The sequence below is a fragment of the Myotis lucifugus genome, unplaced genomic scaffold, assembly GCF_000147115.1.
Source record: "Myotis lucifugus unplaced genomic scaffold, Myoluc2.0 scaffold_477, whole genome shotgun sequence".
NCBI lineage: Eukaryota > Metazoa > Chordata > Mammalia > Chiroptera > Vespertilionidae > Myotis > Myotis lucifugus.
The window spans coordinates 32,587-51,588 of record NW_005871525.1 but is presented as its reverse complement, the minus strand read 5'-3'; the positions used below and the strand labels follow the sequence as shown (position 1 = coordinate 51,588).

The 19,002-nt window shown below is 43.6% G+C and overlaps 1 protein-coding gene across 1 annotated transcript in view; it reads left to right on the top strand.

Moving 5' to 3' along the window:
- Positions 1 to 19,002, top strand: part of DNAH8 (dynein axonemal heavy chain 8) — a gene marked incomplete at its 3' end in the record, with an annotated part of 184,666 nt that overhangs the window by 133,819 nt on the left and 31,845 nt on the right. The window contains 11 exon segments of the mRNA XM_014445658.1: positions 363 to 609; positions 724 to 893; positions 895 to 930; positions 932 to 967; positions 1,046 to 1,189; positions 3,861 to 4,098; positions 6,187 to 6,329; positions 6,764 to 6,898; positions 7,343 to 7,465; positions 14,365 to 14,578; positions 17,769 to 17,878. Of these exon segments, the coding sequence (XP_014301144.1) occupies positions 363 to 609; positions 724 to 893; positions 895 to 930; positions 932 to 967; positions 1,046 to 1,189; positions 3,861 to 4,098; positions 6,187 to 6,329; positions 6,764 to 6,898; positions 7,343 to 7,465; positions 14,365 to 14,578; positions 17,769 to 17,878 (1,596 nt within the window).

Sequence of the window (19,002 nt, the reverse complement as noted above, 5' to 3'; positions counted from 1 at the left end):
CGAGAGAGTGAAAAAACTGCTCCATAGGTTTCATGCAAAACAAAATCGCAAGGAATAAAATCACGAGGTTTGAGAAGCAACCTCTAGGGCCCGAATGAAGTATTTCCAAAATGTCATTCCAATTCCACGTTGTCGTTGCTTCATCACATATTTTATAACGTGGTGCTAATTTACTTTCCACCTCCAGTAAGACCAAAAAAAACAAAAACAAAAAAAAAACAAACAAAAATAATAAACCAACAACACAAAAAACAACAAAACATTTTAAAAAACCATTTTCTCACTTTACTGGGGGGATTATTAAAGCGTCCTCCAGAGGCCTGTCGGTGCCTGGTCCAGCTGACTGTCCTGTCATTGCTCAGCTGTACGAGACGTCGCTGGTGCGGCACGGCCTGATGACCCTGGGGCCCAGCGGCTCGGGCAAGACCACGGTGATCACCATCCTGATGAAGGCGCTGACCGACTGCGGCCGGCCGCACCGGGAGATGCGCATGAACCCCAAGGCCATCACGGCGCCGCAGATGTTCGGCAGACTGGACACGGCCACCAACGACTGGACAGACGGGATTTTTTCCACGCTGTGGAGAAAAACACTAAAAGCTAAGAAAGGTCCACGCAGAGCCCCTTTGTGATCGATCCCCCCACCCTCAACTCCCCCCCCCACCCCCCCGCCAGTTTATAGGAACAGTTATTTGCTTAATTTTCCGTGGCAATGCTTCGCAGGTGAGAACATTTTCCTGATTTTGGATGGCCCCGTGGATGCCATTTGGATCGAGAACCTGAATTCCGTGCTGGACGACAACAAGACGCTCACGCTGGCCAACGGGGATCGCATCCCCATGTCCCCCCACTGCAAGCTTCTGTTCGAGGTGCACAACATCGAGAACGCCTCCCCCCGCCACCGTGTCCAGGATGGGCATGGTCTACATTCAGCAGCTCCGCCCTCAACTGGAGGCCGATACTGCAGGTGGGACGGAGACCCGGAGCCGCTCTGCCTTCCCGGCTCCGCTTTTCTTAATAAACACACCCTGTTTGTGTGCTGCAGGCCTGGCTGAAGACGCCGCACTGTCGCAGGGAGGCCACTGTGTTCCAAAGTCTGTACGATAAGGTATTCGAAGATGTGTATACATACATGAAACTAAGCCTCAACCCCAAAATGCAGCTCTTAGAGTGCAACTATATTGTGCAAGTAAGTTTTTTTGTTTTTGTTTGGTTATAAGATTTGAGGTTCTTCTTTCCTACTCAGTTGTAGTGTAGAGGCATCTGAAATAGGAAAGGTATGAGTCCATGGACATTTTTAAAAATATATTTTATTGATTCTTTACAGAGAGGAAGGGAGAGGGATAGAGAGTTAGAAACATCGATCAGCTGCCTCCTGCACACCCCCTACTGGGGATGTGCCCGCAACCAAGGTACATGCCCTTGACCGGAATCGAACCTGGGGCCCTTCAGTCCGCAGCCCGATGCTCTATCCACTGAGCCAAACCGGTTAGGCCCATGGACATGTTTTTATCCGGCGGCGGCGAGGGCTCTGCAAAGTTGGGTTCCTGTTGAAGCCTCAGGAATGCCCTGACTGCCATCTCTCTGTTATTTTCACTTCCCAGGGGGTGGTAGTCGGGGGAGAGGAATGAACTCTCTTTCCCCTGGTCAAGCTTGGTGACCTGCCCAGGAAGTGTGTCCAGTAACGAGAGTGGGCAAATAAGTAAAGCTCCCAGCTCTACGGGAAACACAGGAAGGAGCTGCTGGCAATCCGTTCAACCTGGATGCCGTCTTGGCTGAGCGGATTTAGCAGAGAGCAGATGGGGAGACTTGGAGACAATTCTCCAGGCAGTTTTTAATACCCGCCCCCATCCCACCACCACCCCCTGCTCAGTTTTCCTTCTTAGTCTTTAGGAAAAAAAAGAATTAAGCATAGACTTTTATCTCCTGATTCTAGTCCATAGGTGATCCTTGCTTATCCATTCCTTACCCAGTGTGTGATTCTTAGTGTAAGGAGCGTCTGTCAGCGAGGGTAGGTAGGTTAGAAAGAGTACACAAGGCCAAAAAAAATATTTAGTAATTACTTTAAAATGCATAACAAAAGTGGGAAATTTTGAAATAATTTTGTTTTGCAAGACTGAGGATGTTTCACTGTAGATCTATTTCTTTCTGAAGCCGAAGCCGAAGTGGGGGGTTGGCACACATTTTTAAAGGAGCAGCTAGTACATGTAATAGGCTTTGCACAACACTCTGTCTCAACCACTCAGCTCTGCTGTTGTACTGCAAACGCAGCCAGACACTCTACACCAGCCGTGGGCAAACTACGGCCCGCGGGGCGGGATCCTGCCCGTTTGAATGGATAAAACTAAAAAAAAAAAAAAGACCGTACCCTTTTATGTAATGATGTTTACTTTGAATTTATATTAGTTCACACAAACACTCCATCCATGCTTTTGTTCCGGCCCTCCGGTCCAGTTTAAGAACCCATTGTGGCCCTCGAGTCAAAAAGTTTGCCCACCCCTGCTCTACACACATGAACGTGACTGGATTTTAGTGAAACTTCATTTGCCCGACAGGTGGCTGGCCCCTGGGGCCACAGTTTGCGGTGCTGGGGTCCAACCCCAGCAGGTCCAGGGGTCCCCAAAGGTGTGGACGGAGTTGGCGAAGAAGGAATGACACGGAGGCAGCGTTCAGTTGACCAGCATGGTTGGGTTCTCTCGCTTGGTTCTCCATCCAGCTTCTCCAGGTTCTCCTGCCATGTTCTGTCTAGGTTCTACAGCCAAGTTCTGTAGCCAGGTTCTGTCCAGGATCTTTTGCCATGTCCTCTCCCTAGGTTCTCTCTCTAGGTTCTGTCTCTAGGTCCTGTTTCTAGGTTCTGTCTTGTGTTGTCTTGTTACATCTGTATTTATACCAGTTGATTCCAATCCTATCAATCTCTATTCCAAAGGTTAGGGCGTTTCTTATCTCCATTCCAGGGAGTAGAGATTATGTAGCTTAAGCGTGATTGTTCGTAGTTAAAGTGATTAACTACCCGCCTGGCACTTAGTTAAGGGGTTTTATTCCCTCCCTAACTTCAGGGAAAATTCCTACCTGGGGAAACAACCTTTCTCAGAGAGGTGACCTTGGTTAAAACACATAGCGCCAAGAAGGTGAGCAAACATATTAAGAACAGTGTGCCATATACACCAAGTCCCTTGAAACATATGCTGTGCAGAAGTTTCTTTCCTGCAGTGACTGTGTCAAGCAGCAAGGATGGACCGGCTTCCGGCATTGCGGAGCCCTGCAAAATGTGAAAAAAAAGACAATCTTTGGTCTAGAAACTTGGAGTAACCAAACTTTAGAACAGTGGTTCTCAACCTTCTGGCCCTTTAAATACAGTTCCTCATGTTGAGACCCAACCATAAAATTATTTTCGTTGCTACTTCATAACTGTAATGTTGCTACTTTATGAATTGGAATGTAAATATCTGATATGCAGGATGGTCTTAGGCGACCCCTGTGAAAGGGTCGTTCGACCGCCAAAGGGGTCGCGACCCACAGGTTGAGAACCGCTGCTTTAGAACCAGAAACTAGAAAACAGCTAGTGTAGGCTTTCTGCATTTCAGGTCAGGAAATGGGACCTCAGGTCACTGCTGTGAGCTGGGAGTAGAAACCACACCTCCCGGTCCCCAGCTTAGCATCCTTCCTGCTAGACCACGCGGTCTGTCTAAAGCAGGACCACGTTCCCTCTACATGCTGGTGGCTGTTGGACAGTGACCAAGCGATATGTGGACACACATTTGTTTTCTCTTTCCCTTCTTCTAAATTTAGTATCGTTTAAAGTTTTTTATTTAAGGTTTTAAATATAAAAATTTATTTTATTGTATTTTAAATATTTTCAGTCTCTCACTCTTCTGGAAGGCTTGATTCCCTCCAAGGAAGAAGGTGGAATTTCGAGTGTCGATCATCTTCATAAATTATTTGTGTTTGGCCTCATGTGGAGCTTAGGAGCTCTTCTGGAATTGGACAGCAGAGATAAGCTTGAAGCCTTTATGAGAAGCCACCAAAGCAAGATATTGTTACCAGAAATCCCTAAAGGCACAAATTACACCATGTACGAGTTTTATGTTACTGATTACGGTAAGCATAGCGACTTCTCCCTGAAATGAAATGACATTTCTAAAGATGGGGAAAATGTAAACTTCCATGAACTCTCCTTGGGGAAACATTAAACCAGTTACGAGTGACATCATTGCTAAAACATTTTGAAAGGTCACAGATGCAAAGAATAGTATAATTTTGCATGTTGGCCACGCTGGGAACAGGTATGGCGACTCCTGACTTCTTTTGGAGTGGCCTACGGGACATCTGGCATAAACAAGTTGGCAATACCTCGTACATCACCTCCTTTCAAATGATTGACAAGGAAAAGGCAGCAGTGTAGGGAACACAGGTTCTTCACGATCTTCACGACGCGGGATCAGATCGATCCCACAGCTTCCCTGTTGGAAGAGAGTGAACCAAACAGACGGGCCCACCTTACATGTAGCAGACAGGCCGCCCGTGTGTGGCAGGAGCCAGCTCACCTGTCTGTAAAAGAAATGCCCTTGAGCTTGGTACCTCTATCCAGAGCCTAACTCCCAGTGCTTCTAAGTCTCAGAGAAGGAAAATCATGCTTCCTAAAAACTGCATTTGCCTCTGATTCTTTCTAAAACTCCGAAATAGCAAAGGTATTTTCTAATGCACAAACTCAAAAGAACAGGAGAGTAGACTGCAATAACTTCATATTGAAAGCAAGAAAGCGGGAAGGTAAGTGGCAGTTGGTTGAGCACAGGGGCAAGGTAAGCCCTGCACCAGCAGTGGGAAGAGTTACGCAGCAATGTGGTATACGGTATACGTCACAGAACCTTCAAAGGGCTCAGGCATTGGACCCTGAGGCAAAGGGGGAGGTAAGAACAGGAAGGCTGCTTGTCAGTCTGCTTGAGAAACAGGGCTCCAGGTCCTCTTTCCAAAGCCACACTGCTAGACAGCGGCACCGACCCCACGCTGGTCAAGGATGGAAGAATTATTGGTTGGAAAGTGTAAAACACAGGGTTGCCTGGACTTAGGGGACACCAGGCACATTTGAGGGTAGGAGAATCATTTGAAAATGGAGATTAAGTGAAAGTTTGTATTTTAAAGGGCCTTTAAAAAGAGACTGAGGTACATGAATTTTTTCCAGCTGGCCATCTTTATCCAGAATGACCAATAATTTTACAGCAGGTGATTAGATTTGGGATGATAAAAAGAAAGTCTAATTCAAAATGCCAACTAAAACTAAATGCATCCTTAAATCTAGGTACGAATTCTCTTAGGATCCAGAGCCCAACCAAAGATGTTCTTTGAAAAGATCAATAACATTGATAAATCTCTCATTAGAGATATCAGGGGAGAAAGAAAAGGCATAACTCACTGTTGTCCAGAATGAAAGAGGGAACTCGTGATCACGACAGATCCTACAGACATGAACACAAATAAGAAATGAATATTAGAAGCAACGTTATGAAAATGCATTTGATAGTGTAGAAGAAATGGACAAATTCCTTGAAAGATAAAAAACTACCAAGCATCATCAAGAAGAAAATAGATACTCTACTTAAAAAAATTGTGATTAATGGGTAAAACCTTTTCGCAAAGAAAACTCCAGGCTCAGATGACCTCATTGGTGAATTCTACCAGATCGTTAAGGGAGAAGTGATATCAGTTCTATAGTTACCCTTTCTGTGATCTTTCCCATCGTCTCAGTGGGTGTGGCTTTCCTACTAGATACTACACACTCATTGGTTTCACCTCCAGCTGATTTGTATTACATTTCAGGCCCAATCCCTCTGGATGAATAATTTAGCAATTGAAAACCTTTATAAGAAAACAAAACAAATTTACCAAATGTCACATACAGTATATTAGATAAACAAACATTAGCTTAGTAGAGAAGAAGTTAGATAAGCACATATGTTAACATGTTTTAGGAAAACGTTTTAAATGTTTTTATGACAGAATATTAGATAAGCAAACATTAGCTTAGATAGTAGAGAAGAAGTTAGATAAGCACATATGTTAACATGTTTTAGGAAAACGTTTTAAATGTTTTTAGGATTCTGTTGATTATTTACATCACTTGCATTTTTGTATTCTGATTACTTTCGAAGAATGCAGTTTGATGAAGATGAATTTTTACTTCCTGTATAGGTGATTGGGAGCACTGGAATAAGAAACTTCAGCCATATTTTTATCCGACTGACAGTATTCCAGAGTATTCATCAATTTTGGTTCCAAATGTTGACAATATTAGAACAAATTTCTTGATAGACACCATTGCAAAACAAAATAAAGTAAGTTGGATAGTTTCTTAGATGATTGCAAACCATGGAAGAAGCACATCCTTTCCCACACACCACAGATGGAAAAATTAAATTCCAGCACAACGGGCTGGAGGCAGTGAGAGAAACATGTTCGGGAAATGAAGCCCAGGTCCCAGGATACGCTCAACTCAATCTCCTCCGCACTGTGGCCCCCGCTCACTGAGGAAAGTCCTCCCATACTCCGTGGTCCCGTGAATATCCACCCATATTTCCTTCCGGCACTTTCACAGTGCACATTTTACATTCAAATCTTTAACTCAAATAGGATATATTTTTGTGTAGATGTAATTCTAAAAAATGAGTTGTAGTAATTTGTAGAATGAAAGCATGGCCACCTGAACCTTAAGATATTTAAAACTAAACATGTTATAACACCTTTCAACATGATTATCCTGTGATTGCAGGCTGTTTTGCTCACAGGAGAGCAGGGAACTGCAAAAACTGTAATGATTAAGGCCTATTTGAAAAAATATGATCCTGAAGTACAGTTATCCAAAAGTCTAAACTTTTCATCTGCCACAGAACCAATAATGTTTCAGGTAAAACTCCTCATTTGCTGAATTAATAAACATTAAATCCATATTTTAAGTTGTGGCTATGATATAATGTATATGCATCTAAAACATTGATATATATATTAAAAATGGTGTTGCATGTTGGCATTCAGCTATTTAACCTCCCTAAGGCTGAGATTAAAGACAAATCCAAATAGCATATTTGGATTAATAATCTAATATTGATTAATAGCCTAAAATTTGGATTAATAGCCTAATATTGAGGCTGGAGCTGGACTTTTGAGTATATCTCTTTTAAAATAAATTCATAATTAACATTCTAGTAACATTTTAAAAATTCATAATATATGTTTTAATAATGATATTTATACATATTAAATAGTAGTCTACTCTGGAAAATATGCTCATTATTTTTAGAAATGTAGCTTGAGATCTAATGCATGAGACAAACGATTTCCTCTTTTCTAGAGAACAATTGAAAGCTATGTGGATAAGCGAATGGGAAGCACATATGGGCCACCAGGAGGCAGAAAAATGACCGTATTTATTGACGATATTAATATGCCCGTCATTAATGAATGGGGAGACCAGGTATGACTAAAATAGCTCCTATAGGCGCTGACCGGTGGCTCGGTTGGAGCATCATCCCGCACACCAAAAAGGTTGCATATTTGATCCTGTCAGGGCACATAAAGGAGGCAATGATTGATGTTTCTCTCTCTCTCTCTCTTCCTCTCTCTCTCTCTCTCTTCATTCCTATGCTCAGGTAAGTATTAAATATATATATATATATATATACACACACACATATATACACACACACATATATATATATATATATATATATATATATCCTCTAGGTGGTATTGAATCAGTATTTTTAGTTATATATAAAAATGTCCATCGTCTTCATCTTACTAAGCCTAGTAATAATTCTTAGTCTTTTTTTATTTTTCTCGGTTAGAGTTGACATTCCCCCTTTTTGAAATCACCCTGCGGTTTTTAGCAACACACCCTCCTGTCTCTCTGGCTGCTTGATTTCATGTTCTGGCTCCTCTCCCATTCCCCAGGGTTTAGCCTTACTCTGGACACACTCCAAAGGAGTTCTTGACTTAAAAACCACTTGTTTTTTATAACTGTGCCCCACACCACTGTCCTAGTCATGATCATCTGCCAATCCCAGAGTCATTCCCTGTTAGAGAAGCTTATTGATGCTGCTAGAATTCTGCATGTTCCTTGTGGGACCCCAACACCTCTCTCCTAACTCCATGCACTGCCTTATCAGCAGCCTCCAGCTGGAGTGGCCTGGACCCATCCCATCCCGCCCCCTATCCCGGTTCACCCCAGACGACACCACTGGGGTGTCTGTGCTCAGGTCTGTGCCCAGGTCTGTGCTCACCCTGAGAATAATGCCCAGACAGCCCTGCCCTCTCCGACCTCATCTCCCACCTCCCCATGCCTTCCTGTGGGCCCCGGGAAGCCACAGTTCATCACAGAATTCACTGTAAATGTGACTTCTCTGAACTTGCCCGTCACCTCTTGCTTAGATGGGAACCCAGGCGCCGCTCTCCCTGCAGGCTTCTCAAGCTGAACCCAGGCCTGGAGGTGAGGGGATGTTCTCCTTGCTTCTCACTGCCCTCCCCCTGAAAGCCCGGCAGGCTATCAGCCCTCTCTCCCTGCAGGGCTCAGTTCCCGATCTCTGTCACGCGCTCCAGTACTGACCCTGTCACGAGGGCGCAGCCGCAAGGGTGTGCCAGCTGTGCCGTCCACAGGGACTCGCACTTCAAAGGGTCCTGCACATGGTTTAATGCTCTGTTGTCACCATCTCAAAATTCTTAATAACTTTTGAATAAGGAGCCTTGCATTTTCATTTTGCTGTGGGCCCTGCAAATTGTGCAGCCTGCTCTCATAACTCTTGGTGATGCCAGTACTGACATACATGATCTTGGCCTCCCCACAGAGCATGCCTTCCTCCCTGTCTGAATGACTCCTTCCTGTGGCCATGCTCTACACCTTGTCATCAGTGCAACTCCCTCATTATCTCAGTTGCAAGCGTTTTATTCTCTGATCACTACGTCCACTCTGTAGCTTGGTCCCTCTCCTGACTCCAATGGAGCTACCATCCATTTTTTCTACCATCATTAAACTATCCCCCATTTCCTCTAATTTCCTCACTTCTTTTCCCAGCTGAAGTTCTATGATCCATCATTGTAATCACTGTAGCATACACCCTCTGCCTTAACCATGTTAAAGCCCTGTTAAAACTTAGTTTGCTCTCCTTCCAACTGTATCTATGCAGCTAAACTTGACTGGAGAAAACCACACCTGGTTTCATTTTAAAATCATGATCACAACCCGGCTGTCATGGCTCAGTGGTTGAGCATCGACCCATGAACCAGGAGGTCACGGTTTGATTTCTGGTCAGAGTACATGCCCAGGTTGCCATCTTGATCCCCAGTGGGGGGTGGGGGGGGTGCAGGAGGCTGCCAATCAATGATTCTCTCTCATCATTGATGTTTCTATCTCTCTTTCCCTCTCCATTCTTCTCTGAAATAAAAACATATAAAAATATTAAAATATTAAAAACATATTAAAAAATATCTACTGTATCTATATATATAAAATGCTAATATGCAAAGTGTCCCCTTGGGAGTTCGACCGAGAGACTGGGAGCTTGATCACTTGCTATGACATGCACTGACCACCAGGGGTGGCACAGAATGAAGGAAGGCCCATTCAGCAGCCAGCAGCTGGGGAAGGAAGGCCCCGACAGGCAGCCAGAAGGCCCTGATCGCCGGCCAGGCCTAGGGGCCCTACCTATGCACGGATTTTGTGCACCGAGCCTCTAGTATATATATAAAAAGCCAGCAACCGGAACTCCATAATGACCAGAACAACCGGTCACTATGACCCCCACTGTGGCCAGTGAACCACCCGATCAGGGGGTGGGGCTGACCAGCCAACCTCCCACAGCCCCTCCCCCATTCGGGGCAGGCTGGCTGGCCAACCTCCTGCTGTCTCCTCCTCCAGCCAGGCCAGGCCCCAATCCACCCCGATTGGGGCCTGGCCAGCTGGACCCCACCTGTGCACGAATTCGTGCATTGGGCCTCTAGTTAATAAAATAAAATCATGATCATGGCTGAGTTCTTTTTTAAGAAATCTTTATTGTTGAAAGCATGACATATGTCCCCTTTTTCATCTGAGCTCTTAATGCTGCCCAACAATCATACTGCATGTCTCATGTTTTATATCTTTGTCCTGTCTATGCCTGTGCTGTATTTCCTTTTAGGCTCCTGCTCTGGGAGATGACTATTTCATACTTTTTTCTTTTTCCCAGACCTCTAACCCCTCCATTTCCTCACTCTTAGCTGAGCATAGATGGGTTGCAGTTTTCTTCCTATTTCTCTGAGGAAATTGATTTTTCCCTTTTGTTTATTATCTACTAGAGGCCCAGTGCACAAAATTCATTCCCCAGGGGGAGTGGGCCTAAGCCGCAGTTGGACATTCTTAATGCTGCCGCGGAGGCGGGAGAGGGTCCCGCCACCGCCACTGCACTCACCAGCCATGAGCCTGGCTTCTGGCTGAGTGGCGCTCCCCCTGTGAGAACGCACTGACACCAGAGGGCAGCTCCTCTGTTGAGTGTCTTCCCCCTGGTGGTCAGTGCGTGTCATAGCGACTGGTTGTTCGGCTGTCAGGCCGAAACTGGCTCTCCGACATTCCCTGAGGGATCCCGGATTGCGGCAGGGCACAGGCCAGGCCAAGGGACCCCACCTGTGCACGATCAGGGCTGGGGAGGGATGCAGGACGTTGGCCAGCCAGGGAAGGACTGCGGGAGGGCTCCAGAGCATGTCCGGCCCATCTTGCTCAGTTCTAATCGGCTGGACCCCAGCAGCAAGCTAACCTACTGATCAGAGTGTCTGCCCCCTGGTGGTCAGTGCATGTAATAGCGACTGGTCGACCGGTCGACTCTGTGCCCTGGTGGTCAGTGCACATCATAGAGAGTGGTTGAGTGGCCTTAGAGTATCATTAGCATATTAGATTCTGATTGGTTGAACGGATGACCAGACAACCGGATGCTTAGCATATTAAGCTTTTATTATATAGGATAGGCTGTACTTAATTTTTGTGTTCTAGTGGTTACCGTAGACAATATATCTGCATACTCAGATAATAAAAAAATAAAGATAACTAACCCTTTAGCTTCCATTTTGTATGCCCAATGACTTTTGAACACTTCAATTTCCTTTTGTTTTTCTCCTGACTTAGCGTTTTATTGTTGGCTTGTATTTTAGGTCTATCTCTCTCTTTTTTAAAAAATTTCCATGAGGCATTATTTGTACTGCTTTATATATTTAGTCTTCATTTTCATTACCCACATATTTAACACTTTTTTGCTCTTTACTTATTATTGCATCTTGGGCCTTCCTTCTGGTATTATGTTCCTTCTGCTTTTAGAACTTCCTTCAGAGAAGGTCTTTTAATGACGAATTCTTAGTTTTTGTTTGTAAATGTCTTTATTTCATCTCTTTTATTTGAAAGAATTGCTGCTGGGTGTAGAAATCGAGGCAGGCAGTTATTTCTTCATCATGCTGAATCTATCATTTCTGTCCTCTGTTTTCCTGTTGCTGCTGAGAAGTCAACTACCACTTCAGCACTGCACCTCTGTTGTCAATCTGCCTTCTCTCACTGGCTGCTTTTAAGGCTTCTCTTTACCTTACTTTACTATATTTTTTCTTTTCTAAATGATGTTCCTTGGTGTAGATTTACTTGCATTTATTTACTTGGGATTCACTGGGACTCGTGAATCTGTGGTTTGGTGTCTTTCATCAGTTCTAGAAATTTTCTAGTCTTTATCTCTTCAAATATTGCTTCTGCCTTACTCTCTTTCCTCTTTTCTCAAACTCTATGTCCTCTATGCTTCTGTAATTCTCTTCTATACACCCCAGCCTTGTAATACTTATGTCTAGATAATTCCCCTCTCTGTTTTCCACTTCTCTAATTTTCTTCTCAACTTTGTCCAACCTACTGTCAAATTATTTTTTGAGTTTTAATTTTAGTTATTTGATTATCTTTTCTTTCAAAAAAATACTGTCATTTTTACTAATTTCCTACTCCTTGCATATGTTTTAAAATGTGTTGTTTATTTCTTTAAACATGTTTAGCGCAGTTGTTTTAATTTCTGTGTTTGTTAATTCTAGCATATGGAGTCTTTGTGGCTCTGTTTCTGCTTTCTGTGGTTTTAATAGTTTTTGTTCAGGTTCAAACTGTCTTGTTTTCTGTATGTATCTTTGGCTGCTAGCTAGGTCATCGCCTTTGAAAATTATCTGAAGCCTAGAATGGATGTGCCCGCATCCAGACAGGTTTTGAGCTTTCTTCTGCCGGGTCCTTAAGAGCTTACTCAAGGATCAAAGCACAGTTAACAGTTGAAAATCTCTGGCCCACATAGGCCAGGTCTACCCAACGTGCGAATCTATGCAGGTGTCATCCTCAGGCCGGGGAAGGCTTTCCCCCCTTTCCTTTCCCCTTTTCTCTCCCATTCGGTTGGGTTCCAAGGCCCATAGACCTCTCAGCAGTTCCAGCAGTGATGGCGAACCTATGACATGTGTGTCAGAAGTGACACACGAACTCATTTTTTTGGTTGATTTTTCTTTGTTAAATGTCATTTAAATATATAAAATAAATATCAAAAATATAAGTCTTTGTTAATCAGCTTAACAATAACCCACAACCGTCGGGCTAACTTAAGTCTTTGTTTTACTGTGGTTGCAAATATAAAAAAATTTCTATATGTGACAGGGCACCAGAGTTAAGTTAGGGTTTTTCAAAATGCTGACACCCAGAGCTCAAAAGGTTCGCCATCACTGCTATAAGGTGAGGAGAGTGGAAGCATATTTAGATATCATCTATAAACTGAAGAGTCCCTGCATTTCGGGCTCATTTATCCAATTAGGAATGTATAGTTGGATCTCAAACTTACCATGTCCTCTCCAAAGCCAAATTCCTGTTACTCCCTAAACCTGCTCTTCCAACAGTGCTCTCCATCTCAAAAAATAGCAACACCATTCAATCTTTCAGGGAATCATGTTGGCTCTATCTTCAAACTAATCCAAGATTTATCCATTCCATTGCCAATATCTGTGCAAACTATTCTCTCTCTTCTTGACCATTGCAGATGTCTCCTCACTGCTTCCGTTTCCTTTGCCCCTCTCAATCTATTCTCAAATCAGTTAAAACGTGAGCCATATCAGGACACAATCCTCTGCTCAAAACCCTCCATGAGACGCATAGAATATGCGTGCCAAAATTCTTACCGGGACTCAAAGGGCCTATCCCGTTTGACCTCATCTCCCCGTGACTCTGCTCCAGCCACATTTATTGAGCCTTGTACACACTGGATATGATGTTCGCTCAGCACCTCATTTACTGTTTACTCTGCCTGCAATGCTCTTCCCCTAGATATTTAAGTGGTTTCCTTTCTCATGTCTTTAAGTCTTTCCTTATATGTTTTGAAAGCTGGAGACTCCCCTACTCCCCATATTCAGCTATACCTCTGAGCACTGCCTATTTCCTTTTTCTGCTTCATTTTTTCCAAAAAGACTTATAATATACTATTATATATATATTCTCTCCCACTACTAGAATGACAGGGACGTCTGTCTATGTTACCAGACACACAGAAATCATTCGTTAAATGTTTGTTAAATGAAAGACTGCTATATTTGAGGTGCTTGTGTGCCCAGATTGTGAGATGCCCAGTAGGAATTTGGACATAGAGGTGTGGAGCTTAGAAAGGAACCTGAAGATGGGGTTCCAGAGTTGAGATTCTCCAGGGTATAGAGTTGATATGGCATGCTCTGAACAGTGGGAAGAGAAGAGGAGGATGGAGCCCTATGGAACAGTTACATGTGAGGGACGGGTGAAAAATGGTGCTTGGGATGCTACCCAAGTCATTAGATGAACCTGGAAAGAACTGAGCCTCTGAAACCAAGAGCGGGAACATTTTTAATAAGGAGGTGGTTGTAGCAATGTTAGAGGCTGCAGGAAAGATAAGGTGGGGATGCAAAACCAAAACCCAAACATTCAGTGATAAAATTTTGAAAGCTCAGGAGTAAAACCATGCCACATCCTGATGTAAGTATTTTGAAGTGTTGAATTTTGAGTGTGAAAGATACCTATAGCAAAACTTGCAACTTGAGTACTACTGCAGTTGTGCCAAATATTCCATAATTCATCTAAGTGTATTTGGAAATTAGTTTTATCTATGTGATGAGGAGCAGATTGGACTTGCACCAGACACGTTTAACTTATGGTTTAGATTTCATGGGTGACGGGTTAAATCATGTAGCCTTGAAGGTGATCATTAGCATTTACAAACACTTCATTGATAAGAGTTGAATATTTTCTTTTAATCTCATCTGTACTAATTTTATAGGAGCTGTGGAGGAATGAGATAGTGATATGTTACTAAAATAGTGTGTATAACATTTCAGATAACTAATGAGATTGTGCGACAAATGATGGAAATGGAAGGCATGTACAGTTTGGATAAGCCTGGAGACTTCACTACTATTGTTGATGTACAGCTCATAGCAGCAATGATCCACCCTGGAGGGGGTCGAAATGACATTCCCCAACGTTTAAAAAGACAATTTACTGTGTTTAATTGCACATTGCCTTCCAATGCTTCAATAGACAAAATTTTTGGTATGACTCTTCTTGGTGTTTAATTTTTTAATTGCATACATAATGGACATAGACCATGCAAAACCTTCTTTAAGAGATAAAAGGCTCTGTGTGAAGTGGGGATTAAGTATGTGAAATAGAGAGCTAAGTACCAGAAAAGAGGGGAGTAAATACTAAGAAGAATGTTTATAGCCCCTGTTAAGACTCAGGAATATTTAGAAATAGCCTTGTTAAAGGTTGGCTTAGAGATAAGCAAATCTTTGTGCTTTGGTTTCCTTGGCATGATTAATAAGAGGAATTTGGGCTGAGTGACTGCACATTGATCATAGGTTAATATAATATACCAAGTCAAATGTAGCAGTTTGCTATGTTAATAAAAATGAAATTTTTAGTGCCAAATTTAGGTTCACATTAAACTATACCATCAAAAATTATGTTTGTGAAGACATACAAGAGAAACAGACTCATGAATATGTGGACATTAATTATTTGACATGGCAGGTACTGTAGATCAGAAGGGAGAGGCATTTTCAATGGGTGGTTCTGGGATATTTACTAATTCTTATGGGAAAATCACTGAAATTGGACCCCTACTTCACACCAAACATAAAATCAATACAGATAGATTAAAGATCTAAATATGGACATCAAAGCTTATAAAACATTTGGAAGAAAATAAAGGAAAATATCCAAATGACCTCTGTGTAGGAAAGAACTGTTTATTTATTTATTTTTTTAATATATTTTATTGATTTTTTACAGAGAGGAAGGGAAAGGGATAGAGAGTCAGAAACATCGATGGGAGAGAAACATTGATCAGCTGCCTCCTGCACACCCCCCACTAAGGATGTGCCCACAACCAAGGTACATGCCCTTGACCGGAATCAAACCTGGGACCCTTCAGTCCTCAGGCCGACGCTCTATCCACTGAGCCAAACCAGCCAGGGCAGGAAAGAACTGTTTAAATGAGATTCAGAAAGCATAAGCCATACGAAAAAAGGATGATAAACTTGACTAGGTTAAGAACTGTGGTTCCTCTAAAAATCAGCATTAATAGAGTAAAAAAAACAAGAAAGTGGAAGAAAAAAAATTTCAACTCATATAACAAAACAAAAAAAGTTAGTATTCTGAATATTTAAAGAAATCGTATGAATCGTTAAGAGAAAAGCAAACCACCCAATATTAAAATGGGCAATGAAAAACCAGTACTTTAAGAAAAGGTAACCAAGTAGCAAGTAAACAAGTGTAAAGGTGATAAGCATGAATATTCAGGAAGATGACAATTTAGAGCACCAAGGAAATGCCACATCATACCGCTAGATTTGTAAAAATGAAAAATTCTGACAAAATCAGGCATTGGTGAGAACGCGAAGCAACTGGGCCTCTCATCCCCGGCCGGCTGGCGGGCGTGCAGTTTGCCGCCAGCCCTGCGGGGAGGGATTAGACACTGGTTCTGGAGAAGCAGCCCATGGCCACACCCCCAGCAGGTCCACTTCCGGCTGTATAAGAGTTCATCATTGTTTTCCTTTATGGTGTGTGCTCTCTGAGTCTCACTTGGGAAGTTCTTTCCTCCCCAGAGGTCATGTAGACAGTCTCCTGTATTTCTTCCCAAGCATTGCATAGCTTTGCCTTCCATGTTTAAGTCCTCCATCCACCTGTAATTGATTTTGCATCTGTGCTCCAGAACAATGTTCATGATAGAAAAAGCCTTGAGGTAACCCCCATATTTATTGACGATAAAATCGGATAAATAACTTGCCGCATAGGTACACAGTGTAATGCCACACAGCAGCAAATATGAGCACACACGGCTACATGGTTCAACATGGATAAAGCTCAGAAGTAGCATGTGGAGTGAAATAAGCAAGTCACCAAGGAATATATGATTCTATGAAATTAAGTTTCAAAAATTAGGGTTAAAAAAAGTGAAAGTTCAGAAAAATATATGGCAAAGCCATAAAGAAAAGCTAGTTCTGGTTCTCACCAAGTCGGAGTGGTGGCTACCTCGTGGAGAAGGAAGGGAGGGCGAGGGAGGGATGGACAAACGGGCTTCCAGTGTCCCAGGCCCTGTGGTGTCTCTCGGCTTAGTGGTCTGTATGTGAGCATTTGCCACACTATTTCATACGCTCTTCAATGTGATTAATATTGAAAGTTACCTGTGGAAACAAACCAGAAATTGAGGCTCAGCAAAGAGAAATAACTGCCCAGTCAGGGCCGTGTGGCCTGTGCAGGGCAGGGGCGTGGTGCGAATCCTGATTTTGGGTTCCAGATCCCATGCTCCCCACAGAACGCGTGTCCCACCGGAAGCTGGAGACCCAGAACCAGAGGATTTCAGGAAGCAAAGGGCCTTCCGGCCTCTGGCACCAGCAGCCATGACGTTGGAGGGCAGTTCCATGTGCCCTCCAGGCTGCTCTTCTCCGAGCTGTGTGAACAAAGCCCAGCTTCTTTAGCTCCCCCCACACCCACCCCTTCCTAACCTGCTCTGAATCTCCCAACAGCCATTCACGTTCACATTCCCCTGAAAATACCCTGCTCAGCACCGAGCACGTCACGTAGTGTGCCGTCTCACGGAGGGGAATAGAGCACCCCGGTTTTGCAGTCTGAACCCCAAACATTCTAACCCTACAACGTACCCTTCCCGAGGGCGGTTATGTCGCACTGTCTGTGCTGGGTGTGTCCCAGGAGCCACGGGAGGGCCAGCCCAGGCCGGGGCGTTGACTGACCGCAGGTCCGGAGATGTGGGTGCCGAGTCCATTTCTTTCAACAACCTCTCCGCTGACTGCTTTACCTATCTGGGCCTGGGCTGTTCCCCTGCAGGATGAGGGAGTGGTTTCTAAGTCCTTTGCCAGCTTCCTACGCCCCAGGACGAGTGCTGTCCTACAGGCTCCGAGCCAGGCTACATGGGTTCAGATCTCAGATTCGCCCACAGGCCGTGTGACTGTGGGCCAGTCCTAAACCCATATTAACATGGGAAGAATAATAATGTCTGCCTCAGATTCTTTCTCAGAGGATGTTGGGAGAGTTAAATGAGCGAGTCCATATAAAATGCTCAGCACAGCCTGCTAAGCTTCCCAGGCCCACTGCTGCCTTTGTTGAGAAATTCTTAACACCGCCTCGTCAGTCTTGTAATGAGTTATTCTCAGGGATAAACATGCACCTTGTAACCTTTTAATGAGCTTGCACCTTTAATCTTGTGTTGTTGTTTTTTCAGGAGTTATTGGCTGCGGATACTTCGACCCCTGTAGAAAGTTCAAACCTGAAATATGTGAGATGATTTCAAGTCTGGTTTCCGCGGGCAGAGTGCTGTGGCAGTGGACGAAGGTACGGTTGTCTGTGCTCAATAATAAAAACACGTCGAGTGTGATCCAGCCTAGTTCTCACGCGTGGCCCGCGAAGCTATCACATTACATGTGGTAATGCCGTTTTGTGCAAGACAAACTAGGTGCTCAGAGAGATTTAGGACGCCTTTTCCTCCCAGGCAGCGCATGTGCTGATGGAATGGTGTTTTCCATATGTATGAGGTATTGCTGTGAACCAGCTATGACACCCAAGAGAAAGTAGAATTTTGCTGAAATGAAAACACTGCTTTTCCACTTGTTACTTTGATTTGTAACTCTCTGTATGTCTGTCTCCCCCCCGCCCCAAACATCCCCCCGCTCCGCTCAAACTATGTCAGAACCAGATATTTACTGACGGAGTGAATACTTGGGTTTCCAGATATTCTTAGCTAACCAAAACTGGTGTGTTCCTCAGAGGTGGAGCATGAGTTAGTAAATGGATGGAAATGTACTTAAAAATAGGCTAGATGTCAATACACAAGTCAGTGACCTACGTAAAGGTCAGCAGACCTGTGCCTGTCACCAGGTGGCTTAAGGCAGACTTATGAAAAAGCAATTAAGTGTGGGTCTGAGATAAAAACAGAGTTGATATGTTTGCCAGAAAATGGCAGAGACGAGAATTAGTTATCATAGTTCACTATCCATTCTTTAGGCCATTTACACACATCTGTGTGGAAGCTACGTCCTGGGGACACTGAGGGCCAGCCGGGGCGGTCTCAGGGATTCCAGAGACAGAACTCTCAGGAAGTGGGTGTGTCTCATGAAATGCTCCTGCACACAGCCGCGCCCCCCCCCTCCTTCTGAGTTTCAGTAGAAATTCTGCCATAAATTGGGTAGTTATGAAACTGTATGTTTGGGCTATTTCTGGATTCTCTATCTCTATCCAGTTCCACCAAATGTGCTTGACTTTCCCCATGCCAGTACTGTCCCATGTCTTAGAACTCTAACTTTATAGTAAATTGGTTTCTGGTGGTAAAAGTGTTCATTATGCACTGCTTTTTAAAGACTGGCTTGGTTACTCTAGCTTCTTTACATTTCCATATAAATTTTAGACTCAGCTTGTCAGTTTTCACTAGAAACTAACACACTCTGCTCAATTTTAAATTG